This window comes from Telmatherina bonti (genome assembly GCF_933228915.1).
Source record: "Telmatherina bonti genome assembly, chromosome: 15".
In the NCBI taxonomy this organism is placed as follows: Eukaryota; Metazoa; Chordata; class Actinopteri; order Atheriniformes; family Telmatherinidae; genus Telmatherina; species Telmatherina bonti.
In genome coordinates, this window is record NC_136613.1 from 36,373,153 (window position 1) to 36,386,055 (window position 12,903).

At 43.4% G+C, this 12,903-nt stretch overlaps 1 protein-coding gene across 4 annotated transcripts in view; it reads right to left on the bottom strand.

Annotated features, from left to right (window-relative positions):
• clasp1a (cytoplasmic linker associated protein 1a) overlaps nt 1-12,903 on the bottom strand; it is a 194,121-nt gene that overhangs the window by 167,712 nt on the left and 13,506 nt on the right. For all 4 annotated transcript variants that reach the window (XM_079254046.1, XM_079254045.1, XM_079254043.1 and 1 more), the window contains 5 exons: nt 3,824-3,902; nt 2,511-2,614; nt 2,339-2,430; nt 1,623-1,698; nt 1,083-1,180 (listed from right to left, as the gene is read on the bottom strand). In XM_079254046.1, the coding sequence (XP_079110172.1) occupies nt 1,083-1,180; nt 1,623-1,698; nt 2,339-2,430; nt 2,511-2,614; nt 3,824-3,902 (449 nt within the window). The remainder of the gene's footprint in view (nt 1-1,082; nt 1,181-1,622; nt 1,699-2,338; nt 2,431-2,510; nt 2,615-3,823; nt 3,903-12,903) is intronic.

Below are 12,903 nucleotides of genomic sequence, written 5' to 3' on the forward strand. Positions count from 1 at the left end.
CTCATCACCATGAGAATCTCCCGTTCCACCTCATCACCATGAGAATCTCCCGTTCCACCTCATCATGATGAGAATCTCCCGTTCCACCTCATCACCATGAGAATCTCCCGTTCCACCTCATCACCATGAGAATCTCCCATTCCACCTCATCACCATGAGAATCTCCCGTTCCACCTCATCACCATGAGAATCTCCCGTTCCACCTCATCACCATGAGAATCTCCCGTTCCACCACATCATGATGAGAACCTCCCGTTCCACCTCATCACCATGAGAATCTCCCGTTCCACCTCATCACCATGAGAATCTCCCGTTCCACCTCATCACCATGAGAATCTCCCGTTCCACCTCATCATGATGAGAATCTCCCGTTCCACCACGTCCCAAAGCTGCTCTGCTGGATGTAGATCTGGTGACTGTGGAGCCGTTGGAGGACAGTGAACTCATCGTCATGGTGGAGATGATGTGAGCTTTGTGACAGGGTGCATCATCCTGCTGGAAGTTTCCATCAGAAGATGCTACACTGTGCTCAGAAAGGGATGGACATGGTCAGCAGCAGGACTCAGGTAGGCTGTGGAGGTTAAACCATGTCCTGTTGGTACTAAGGGGACCAAAGTGGGACAATAAGTAATTTAAGTCCCATTTCTCCCTCATTCTGATGTTCAGTTTGAACAATGTCTACGTGATATAATGCATTGAATTGCTGCCATGTGATAGGCTGGTTAGACATTTGTGCTAACAGGAAGTTGAACAGGTGGAGCAGATAACATAGACGGAGGGTGTAAATACGTTTATACGTGCACAATCTAAAATGTCATGGTTTTGTTTCACGATGTTAAAAGTGAACTAAATGTAGCTGTATCAGAAACATCAGAACATTTCATTGTCAGTCTACATCAGAAACACGGTAGTCCTGCCTCAGATCTGTGCTTCAGTACGCAAACAGCCCACTATTCATGTAAAGAGGAGTGTGAATGTGGGGGGGTAGATTTTCCTCTTCATCATGAAATACATCATCCACACAGGAGCCATGGTGTGTGAGAGAAAAACGAGTGATGGAGGTGACAGGCTGGTTTACCTACCGTGACTGTGGCAGGCCCTTCTTGCTGAGGTCCAGCCTCACCCGCTCACCAACATGTCTGTAGATCTCCACCAAGCAGCTCATCGCTCCATCTCGCACCTGACCAAGACAACACAACATCACTCACTCTGAGAAGTTTTTCTTCCACTTGAACCAGATTCTCTGGGTTTATCTGCAGCTGCAGTACTGAAGCCTGTCAGCAGGGGGCAGAGTGTGGACAGACAGCAGCTGAGGACTCCATCAGAGTTAATCCTATCAAGACAAAAGTCTCAGTTCTTCTAATCATCATTCTGATTACTGAAAGATTAAGACACGAATCAGCATCTGGTTTCTATTCAGATCAATGTTATGAAGCTGATCACATCTGAAGAGCAAGATAACAGAACACCACTGCCATCCTCATATATCATAACGTCCAACCCGAATGGATGAAAATACAGTTCAGGGTAAAACTATCTCTCCCATAAGAGCAGTCATGTCAGACATGCCATATGTTCGACAGAAAAAAGCAGGTTTTTAATTATTAATGATGGTGGTTTACCTGGCTCGTGGGGTCCCCCAGGAGGTTACAGATGTGAGGAACTATTTTACTTAAAGTCAGACCTTGAGCTCCATATCTGCAAAAATAAAGAAATAAATAAAGGCAAAGAAACACTCTTATAAAACAGATGAACTGGAGGAAGTTCAAGTAAGTGAAACATATAGAGAGATTTTTTTTTTATACATGAATTTTCTTCCAAAAAATGAGTAAGTTTTAATTTAATTTAATTTAATTTAACCTCAGTGTTCACAATTATGAAATGAAAAAATAATTCAATGACATTTGAAGAGCAAATATGATGTTTTACTAATTTACATCTTTTAAAAAAAAAAAAAAATACAAATGGTCATTTCTACATTGCTTACAGTGTAATAATAGTAATAAGAACAATAATAATAATAATGATAAAAAATAAAATATTTAAAAGAGTCTAAATTGATTAAATGGAAAAAAGACTTGTTAAAATAATTTGAACAGAAGAGCTGCTAAAAACATGAAACTAAATAAACTAACTAAAAGACATCTGCAGACAGCAGGAAGCAGCAACGCTAACATGCAGAAACTTAGCCAAACAACTCTCCAAGCATCGGTGTTAAACACAAAATGAAAGAATATTTGCTGGTTTCAGCAGACTGAATGTCTTATTAATAAACCAGGAATAAAAGAATTTAGCTGAAATAAAGATAAATGGACCAAATGAAGGCTGAAGATCTCACGTGTTCAGCGTGGCGATGAGACAAAGGCACACTCCCTCTCTGGTCCTGTTGTTCTTGTGCTTGAAGCCCCCCAGCATCCGGTCCCACACATACTGCAACACAGGACCAGAACCAGGGTTAAAACTGGGTCGTAAGCTCCTCTTCAGCATGAGTGTGTCGTCACTGAGTGCACCTGTGGAGAGGCAGCTTGTTCCATGACCTTTAGCAGCAGCATTTGGTCTTGGTCTCGTACTTGGTCTTTGGCGTCTCCCAATCGATCGATAAGGCTGGGGAGAACTGGGAGGAGGCAGAGAGGAACAGGTGTTTAGATCTGAACACAGCAGAAGGAGGAGGAACATCTCTACAACGTCTGCAGGTCTGCAGGGAGGGAGTCTGCAGATATTTCCTGCCTCTGTGTCCCTTCATGTTGACGTGTTGTCTGCTGCTGTGGAGCTTTACAGAAACATGCAGGATTCACGTCAGCATAACGATCCAGACCCACGTGTCCGACTTGGTTCAGAGGAAAGGCTAGAAAACTACCTGGAGAGTCACATGACGAGGTGAGAAATCAGAAGCTACACACAGAAATAAAGTCTGATAAATTGTGATAAAACAAACGGTGTGATGAGGACCTGTCCCCTGACATCTGGAGAGGAAGTAAGACATCCACGGGGACTTGTTTAGTTTTCTGCACCAGAGTCTAATGGCAGGAATTATGTCGAACAGGGAAGACTGCTGCTGAGCAGAGAGGTGCATCATGGGAGAAAACTGCAGCTGAGTAAGTGTGGAAGCTGAAATCCACTGGTCCACTGGTCCACTGGCCCACTGGTCCACTGGTCCACTGGCCCACTGGTCCACTGGCCCACTGGCCCACTGGCCCACTGGCCCACTGGTCCACTGGCCCACTGGTCCACTGGTCCACTGGTCCACTGGCCCACTGGTCCACTGGCCGATAACTTAGGGTTTTACATATTTTAATGTGTCTTTGAAATTTTTAGCTTTTACTTTGTTGTCTCTCTTCCTGTTTCCTGACATTTGTTGTTAAAAGCTGCTTTATTAACTGATGCTGAAGCAAACATTTTACACATCTACCTTCTACTGCAACAAAGTACCTCACCCCTCATCTCATCTCTTCTAATCTCATTTTACCTTATCTCATTTCATTTCATCTCATCTCATCTCATCTAATCTCACTTTACCGTATCTAATCTCATTTTATTTCATCTCACCTTACCTCAGCTCACTGTTTCTAATCTCCATTATGATGACATCATTAATACACCCAACAATGCTGCATGTAAAAGAGAATAAAACTGAATGGAAATGTCCAGTAAATCAGTCGCAGTAATCATTTCCATCCCATCATAAACTTTATGTTTCATTGATTTATAATCCTGCCATTAAAATACGAGATGACTCGTGATTATTTCTGATGACAGAAAATAATAAATCACCATTTTTCATTTGAATATTTGTCCAAATCTTTAGCAGAGATCCTGATCTTACCTGTTCCCACCTGAGCCCTGAATCTGTCCTGTAACCTGGTCACTAAGGCAGATAAGAGGTCCAGACCGAGCAGCGCCACCTGGAGGAGAAAGCACAGGATGATTCATTAGTACTGAGCTGTCGTCATCAGTTCAGTGGGAAACAAACATTGGCCTGGGCTGAGCTGAGACCCTGATGGCTCAAAGGATTTTGGGTAAAATCTGCTTTTAATCTGCTAATAAATAATAAGGGAAACTTTCAGCTATCTGAGCTTTAAACAGATGTGACTGAAATAGAAAATAAAGACTGATTTAGTCTTTAAATGGCGCCGTTTCCTCCCACATCAGGGCCCCATACCAGCTGTAAAACCAGGAAAGACCAGGATGTTGCATGTGTAAATCAAACACCATGATTATTAACCAGTAGCAGGATGCAGATAATGGTAGAAATGCTTTATTTGCTGCCTACAGTAACAACTGCAGCCTGCAGATGAAGAACAGCTCTAATGGTTGAGATGAACATCCAGAACAAACCTTCCAGGTCATGTGGTCATGCAGGTGTTGCTCACATCATGCAGATCTAAATGGGTTTTAACTGAGGAGGGATCTGCAGGAATGCAGCTGTCTGAATACACCAGTCTTCCAAACGCGTTGGTCCTCCAGCATGCTTCTGTTCCAGCCAACATCAAACCTCTCATCCAGAGACGGGCTGGAAAACCCGGCAGACCACAGACCGATCCTCCATGTGTCTCTGATGGAGGAGCCTTCAAATGAAATCACAATTTTCTTCCCTCACTGCCGAGCACGCCATCTCATCACCAGTGGAAACGCCACACACTCTTCGTCACACACAGAAAACAGTCAGACAGTCACCATACCAGCAGTCTGAGTCAACCCAACAGCTGGAGGCTTTCCACAGACCGATCAATACACTGCTGAATCAGCTCCACACAGTTCAGAAGACAAGCACACCATTCAGAGATCAACAGCTGGATGCTTCATGGAAACCAGCAATAAATGGGTCAAACTACCAGTACCTCTAACAACATGATGGTTTTCAAAAGGAGGGACATTCTGAGATGGCATCCATACTGGCAAACACCACGTAGCTTTTCAGCCAGGAGATCTCAGATTTCAGTTCTACGCCACATATCAAGTTTAATGAAACAAAGTCAGATTCATGTGCCTTTAAGTCAGAATCATTTTCATATCATACAAGTCAGAACATCTAGATTTATTTACTCTCTCATATCTGCTCCCTCTTAGCCGTTTCTTGACTAAATCCTCCATGTAGAGGGTCAGAATGAGATCCGGCGTTTTACAGACAGCAGCAATGTTAACAGGTAGCATAGCAACATGACGGGCAGAAACTCAGCTGAAAAACTCGACCAGCGTCAGCATCACAGCCAAACTCAGCTCAGTTTTCACACAAACCAGGCGTCATATGAGAGCAGAGACGCTGCTGGCCACAGAGACGTCTGACAGAAGCTCTGGGAGCAAGCAGCCACGCATCTTGTGGTTTTATTCCTAGATTTACTTATTCCTAGAACCGCTTACTCCTTCCTAGGACCATTTACTCCTTCCTAGGACCATTTACTCCTTCCTAGGACTGCCTTACTCCTTCCTAGGACCGCTTTACTCCTTCCTAGGCCTGCTTTACTCCTTCCTAGGACCGCTTTACGCCTTCCAAGGACCTCTTACTCATTCCTAGGACCTCTTACTCAGTCCTGGGACGCTTACTCAGTCCTAGGACCGCTTTACTCCTTCCTAGGACTGTTTTACTCCTTCCTAGGACCGCTTTACTCCTTCCTAGGCCTGCTTTACTCCTTCCTAGGACCGCTTTATGCCTTCCAAGGACCTCTTACTCATTCCTAGGACCTCTTACTCATTCCTAGGACCTCTTACTCAGTCCTAGGACCGCTTTACTCCTTCCTGGGACCGCTTTACTCCTTCCTAGGACCTCTTACTCCTTCCTAGGACCTCTTACTCAGTCCTGGGACGCTTACTCAGTCCTAGGACCGTTTACTCCTCCCTGGGACCGCTTTACTCCTTCCTAGGACCGCTTTACGCCTTCCAAGGACCTCTTACTCCTTCCTAGCACCTCTTACTCAGTCCTGGGACGCTTACTCAGTCCTAGGACCGTTTACTCCTCCCTGGGACTGCTTTATCCTTCCAAGGACCTCTTACTCATTCCTAGGACCTCTTACTCATTCCTAGGACCGCTTTACTCCTTCCTGGGACCGCTTTACTCCTTCCTAGGACCTCTTACTCCTTCCTAGGACCTCTTACTCAGTCCTGGGACGCTTACTCAGTCCTAGGACCGTTTACTCCTCCCTGGGACTGCTTTATCCTTCCTAGGACCTCTTACTCAGTCCTAGGACCGGTTTACTCATTCCTAGGACCGCTTTATTCCTTCCTGGAACTGCTTTACTCCTTCCTGGATGAGCTGAGTTGCTATCTTATAGTTTCCACTGACAGTAAAGTGCTTTGCTTTTAGGAGGAGATAACTTTTACATGTTCTTCTGTGTTCCAGGTGGAGTACGCTCTGATGTAGTAACACATATGAGAAAAACATGACATTTAGTATCTGCTGATCAGGATTAATAGGGCTGGGAAAATTTAAAAAAAAAAAAAAAAAAAAAAAAAAAATTGAAATCTGGATCTTTTGCTTCACAATTTTAAAATAGATTTTTTTTGTTAAAAATCTTTTTTTTCAAATAAATAATAATAATCCATGATGAAATTTCTGTCATTTTTATTGATCTTTTTACTTGTCTTCTTGGGCATTAGAGCAGCAGAATGGTGGTCTGGCTACTGGGTAGTTTTTTCCTAACATATCAAGAAAAATGACGCGCAAAAAAGGTTTTGTACTTTTTTTTTTTGTTTTTAGTCTACAGAAACCAGCAATATCGAGGAATTGTAAAAATTGCAATTTAAATCGAATCTCCACCCAAACAATCGGAATTTAATCGGGACAAAGGCATATCGTCACAGTCAGGATTAACCTGTCAGTAATCACACAATCATTCAGCAGATTGGATGGTATGTTTCCACACATCCACACCAACTGGTCACCCAGTTCAACCACAGCCAAACTATTCTCAACATGTCCTGTATCCAGTTACAGTAGATGAGTAACGGTGATATCACGCTGCTCTCTGGCGGGCTGGCTTTAGGTGTGAGGAACCGGCAGGGACCAAACAATGACTCGGCAAAGACCCCGGGCAACAATATGAGCTCTCGTTACAACAGCAGTATAGACGTGTTTCCTCACCTCACTTCTTCCACAAACGCAGCTTCATGCTTGACTTGCTGCAGTGAAAACAGAAGCTCCCTCCTCCGGCATGCTGCCACTGATACAGACATGTCTGGGACGCTTTATTTGAACGAGCGCAGCAACAAATTACAGGGAAAAACCAGAAGAAGAAGACTCCCAGTGAGCACCAGCCTCCAGCTTGAGGGCGAGACGGTGATACTCTTCACTCAGACTGCTTCAATAGCTGCTTTTGTTTTACAGCCCAAAGTTATGAATCCAAACGCCCCGTTTTGACCAAGCTTGTCCCAGCATCTGTTCGGAGCCAGGTCTAGGCAGGCACCAGCTCTTTGCTGGGCCAAGAACCACTGGTCCAACATATGAGCACTGAAACATGGACTGACATCTTTAAAACAGCCAAGCAACAAATTATGGACTATTCTCAAAGACCTCACACTCTTTATGCTGCCATGTTGGCAGCCCTGACAGCTAGTCGCTAACAGCTAGTCGCTAACAGCTAGCTGCCGTTAGCAACCGTTAATTTGCTGTCAACAGGTTCTCATCATGATGACGGTAGCGGAGTTCACATCTTCCAAACCAGTTCAGCACTTATATGTTCTGGTCAGGCAAACAGTACTTTAATGAAAGGTGAGCTAGTTGGTGCTCGAGACCTTTATGACTCCTCAAAATCCTGGTTTACAAACATCCCAAACTGGCAACTAGCGCGGACTTTGTTACCACATTTAGCTTCCCACCACATCCATAACAACCAAGTCATAGTCTCTCCTCACAGGGCAGAGTTACAGTTTACAAATGGTTAGAGGATTATAACATGACAGGATGGACCTCAGACTTTCACCTTGGTGATGTCATCAGCTAGGCGATGTCATCAGCTAGGCGATGTCACCAGCTAGCTGCACAGCATCAATCACATTAGCAAGAAAAGCACAGAGCCAATCATCATGGGTTACAAGGCGGGACTTGAAGCAGTGACGACACATGTAGATTAACTTCAGCTCTGAGCAGCACTTGACCTCTACCAGGATAAAAAACAGCTCCAGATGTTTCTCATGGTCCATACGCAGACCATATCCAGCTGCAAACAGGGCCAACATCACACTGATTTCTGGGTAAAACACAGAAAATCAAACCCTGAAGCTCTGAAAGGACTCTGGAGGACATGCAGGCATGAAAACTGATAAAATGAGGACTGTCCTGTCTGGCAGGATTAGTTCCAGTTAACCCAGTCTGTAGACAGAACTGTAGGCACCAGACTGCTGCTGGTTTTACTTCTGGCTCACGTTGCAGCTATCAGAACTTTCCTCATCTCAGCCTGAATGCATGTTGTCCTAGAGGTAGAGATGTGACCCATCAGACGACAGCCACGGGACGGGTGATGACGTAAGCTGAAGCGCTCATGAGCCTCGTTTGCCACGAGCAGATAACTAAAAACAGAAGCAAGAAAGCAGGAAACACTGATCTTCTAACAGGCTGAACTACAACGCTGGTAATGGAAATGTTGTGGAGATGCAGACACCAACAGTAGGACACCCAACAGCGGAAAGATGGCTGACTCCTCCACTGAGGAGCAGCTTCTCCTTTCTGCCCATTAAAGATGAAAAACAGCCTCATCCAGGCTAAAAGATGTAAATAGTCGCTGATCATTAAATCTGTTAACATACAAGGCAAGCTAAGATGCTAAAGCTAAAAAATATTATGACCGACCTATAACCGACATATAACCCGTGTTACCGAAGCAAGCATGCAGACAAACTCCCATAAAACTACGTTTTGTTGTTGTAAACAAAGTTGTTGCTGCTAAGTTTGTTTATGGATCAGGCCCTGATGTAAGAGGTCAACATCTGTCAGAACATCTGAAGTTTCCATGGCATTTTGCTAGACTGCTAACGACAGATAGGCGTCAACGTCGCAACCCTGTCATAGAACTGAAATCTACAGAAGTGGTATGGCAAGCCAAAGGGGTCATAACTCAACATTCCCATTGCATTACGATGCTGTTCTGTGCTTTAAAATGTGGTGTTTTTGTAAACGGTGGAAAAAATATTCCAGGATTGTGTGTTAAAAACGCTGTTCAGTACAACGTGCGTAAAAAACTGTTTTTTAAATTATAATTATCCCCACCTCCTTTCTGAATTACTACAGAAACTGAACCATGATCATCCAATAAGACAGAAAGCAGCAGTTGGCCGTAGGATTGGATGTTGTTCCACAGATCCCATTCTGTTGTTGGCCAAGCTGTCTGCTTGTGTGCTCATATCTGCAATTAAATTAAAATGCAGACAAGTAAAGAATGAGAAAATAATGAAAGCAACAATCATGTGGCCTCTACAATAAAATGAGACAGTTTAAATAGAACTGCATGACGTGCAAAGTAGCACGTTAAAATGAGCTGCTTTTCATATGAAATGTTTTCAGACTAATCTCTACCGCGAAAGATCCTGGAACGTTGTTAATGTTAGGTTAACCAGAGGTACCATGTGGATCTTTTTAAAAACACATGAATGTTTCTGTAATAATTTAATCGTAACAAACGCGGTAAAGTTCCACCCCGAATACATACAGTCATGTTTTAGTGTTTGGTGACAGAGTGGACTGGTGTCTGCTCCGCCTGGACGGGTCTGACTGCATGCTGCAGCTCATCGTGTAACCTAGATAAGAAGGACGAGGCCGTCGCTGGTGTTGCAGCAGATCAGGATGCTTACTGCTGAACACTGTCAGACAGTCAAGGAGAGGATGCTGAAGGCACTGACAGGTGTCTGAATGCATCCATGTAAGCGTGGAGAGGGACGGAGGACAATTCAGACTGTCAGGATGCTTCTCACACATAATGTCTGTAAATCCAGTCTGGCCAGTTTCATTTTGTGAATCTGGATGCCAGACAGGAGGACATCCGAGGTTAAACATAACCGTGTTCTCCTGTGGTTCTCCTGTGTTTTATGAGGGGAACCGCGGGACGAGCTGGTTTTTATCCTGGAGGGAAGCTGCTCTCTTCAAAGACAAGCCCACATGTTGGCTTCAGTTTAAAGCTGATGTTTGCTAAAGGAGTTCATCTGAGAGATGCGCACAATGCCGAAGCGGAGCTGTGGTGAAAACATGACCCAAAGTCACTCAGCTGATCAGTGTCTGCAGGGCCTTCTGTCAGGAACACAGGAACACACACGTCTTTGAGGAGTGTGAAAGGCCTCTCTTCACACACTTATAACGCGCTGTGACTTTGTTGAAAGCGCCGACCCAGTTAGTCCAGCTGGGTCCACCAGGAGGAGTCTCATCTCCTCCAAACCTCTGCTGACTTCTGACACCTCCACCAGCCACGCTGCACACCACTGCTATGAGCATTACAACGTACAGATTTTAGTTTGTCTTTATTCTGCCGTATTTACACTTACACCATGTCCGCCTGGAGTTCAGCATCTAACTCATGGCACAGCTACAACCAGCTAGATTTATATAAAAAAAGATGTCTCATTCAGAATTTATTATTTCAAAATCACACTGGTTTTATTGTTTTTTTTCTAGAGTTGTTTTTTTTTTTTTTTTTTTTTTTTTTGTGAAATTTGTCCCATTGAAATGAATCTGGCTTTGCTGAAGACATGAAGAAGAACCCAGTCACTTTAAAGGCCTATAACTCTACCATAGCGTCATATAGAAACTTCCCTTAAAATATTAGTCAGGAAAGATATTTATTGTCTCAAAGGCCATATTCATAATATTTACAGTTTTGACACATTTGTCACTAAAGTTTGATGAAAATTCAGAAACCTTTACAGAAAACTTTAACTTGACATCTCCGTCCACCCTGACGGAGATGTCACCCATTAATCTGCCCGTCAAATCTATTCTGAAAGTTTCTCAAACAAACAGTTTTTCCTTCACACACACACACACACACACACACACACACACACACACACACACACACACACAGAGACACACATCAAATCGTAGGCATTTTCCCATCTTTCATCAGCTGTAAGCATCATTGTAGCAGCTCTCATGGTTGTCTCACAGACCCTCTCAGACTGCCCCTATTCCTGCCAACATTAACTTCCATTTAGTTTTTCTCAATTTTTTTTCACAATTTCTGAGATGAGTTGCATTTTTAAGTTAAACCTCAGAGTAGATGGTAAAATGATCTGGTTATTGAACTGCAGACTGAGGTGATAAGATGTGCAGACGTCTCTGGTGTTAGGCTACAGGGGAAGATTTACAAGCTGCCACTCTATGCTGAAGATATTAATCTATTTCTAACTCAAACTTCTGTTCCTGTCCTTCTCTACACTATAGAACCATTCAGCAAATATTCAGTATGTAAAATAAATCTTGATCAATCTGAAGCAATGGGAAACTTTAGAGATAGAAGCACCATGCCTAGTTTCCCTTTGAAATGATCTGATTCTGGTTTCACTTATTTGAGGGTTAAGATATCAGACAGCCTGAAAAATCTGGATGTTCTCCCAAGAATTCCAGATGCTCCCTCTGAGTAAATCAACTCTGATATCTCTGATTTAGATAAAGCCGTTCTTAAATTCATTTGGCGTTGTAAAAAACCGCATCCTAGTCTTGTAAACCTGAGACTCCCAATGGAGAGTGGTGGGCTCGCATTGCCTGACTTCAAACTGTATAAGTGGACACGTCAGAATAGTGCTTGGGTGGCTGAAACCCTTCAGGGACTCAGATCGATGCCTCGCACGGCCCGTCTCTGTCCCCACTCTGCTTCCCGGCTGTTGGGAAATATTTGCTTCCTGTTGAGGTTAAAACCAGCCTCATCATGATGATCATCGCTGTTAAAGTGTCAACAAAAAATCAAAATATTTCTTACTTCTATAAAATACTCCACTGCCACCATCCATGTAATACTGATGAGACTTACAGAGCAAAGACTGGTCCAATGCAAACTGTCTCAGGAAGCAAGATCTTGTGCAACAGAGAGCCAATCAGGGTCAAGCTCCAGACTTCAACACACACCTTGATCTCTAAATAATTTGGATCCTGAGATTTCAGCCCTGAATGCAAGCTGGAGGTTGGTTCTTACTCTAATGCAGGGGTGTCAAACTGCAGTCCTGGATCCAGTGTCCTGCAGGTTTTTGCTGTCCCCATGCTCCAACACACACCTGACAGACACTCAAACAGGTTGACAAGAAGCTGCTGGATCCATTGATTTGAATCAGCTGTGTTGGTGGAGGGAAACAACAAAAACCTGCTGGATTCCGGCCCTCCAGGACTGGATTCTGACACCCCTGCTCTAATGCGTATGGAGCTTGGTGTTTAAATCCGGTAAAAGATTTCACAGCAAATTAATCTGATTAAACAAACAGATTCTGTCACGTTTCTATTAAATCTGTCAGGACATCTTGTTTTTCTCTCAGGTCTACACAACTTTCCTATAAACCTCTTTTCATGGCTCGCTGCTGCTTCCTGACATCATGGAGGCTCTCATGACACGTCTGTATGTATTTCAGCAACAATGGCCGCTCTGCCACACATCAAAACTTCCTTTCTAGTTGCTTCCTTATGAACTCCGGTATAATCTGAAATCTAAACCAACCAAATACTCATTATTTCTCATTATTTTAACGTTTTATCAGCAAGCTGCACTGATCTCCATCTCCTGCAGAGATTCTTAGGTTCATGTTGACTGATTCAGTGGAGATCAAGAATGAACACCTACAGATTTGTATTTGTTTGATTTGATTTATTCTTTATTTTATTATTATTATTTTATTTATTTGTTTGATTTGTTTTTCTGACTGAGCCACATTCAGCTCCACAAATGATGCGTCTTTGTGTCAGACTCTTCTGTTCTGTTGAGTTTGACAGAAAAACTGTAA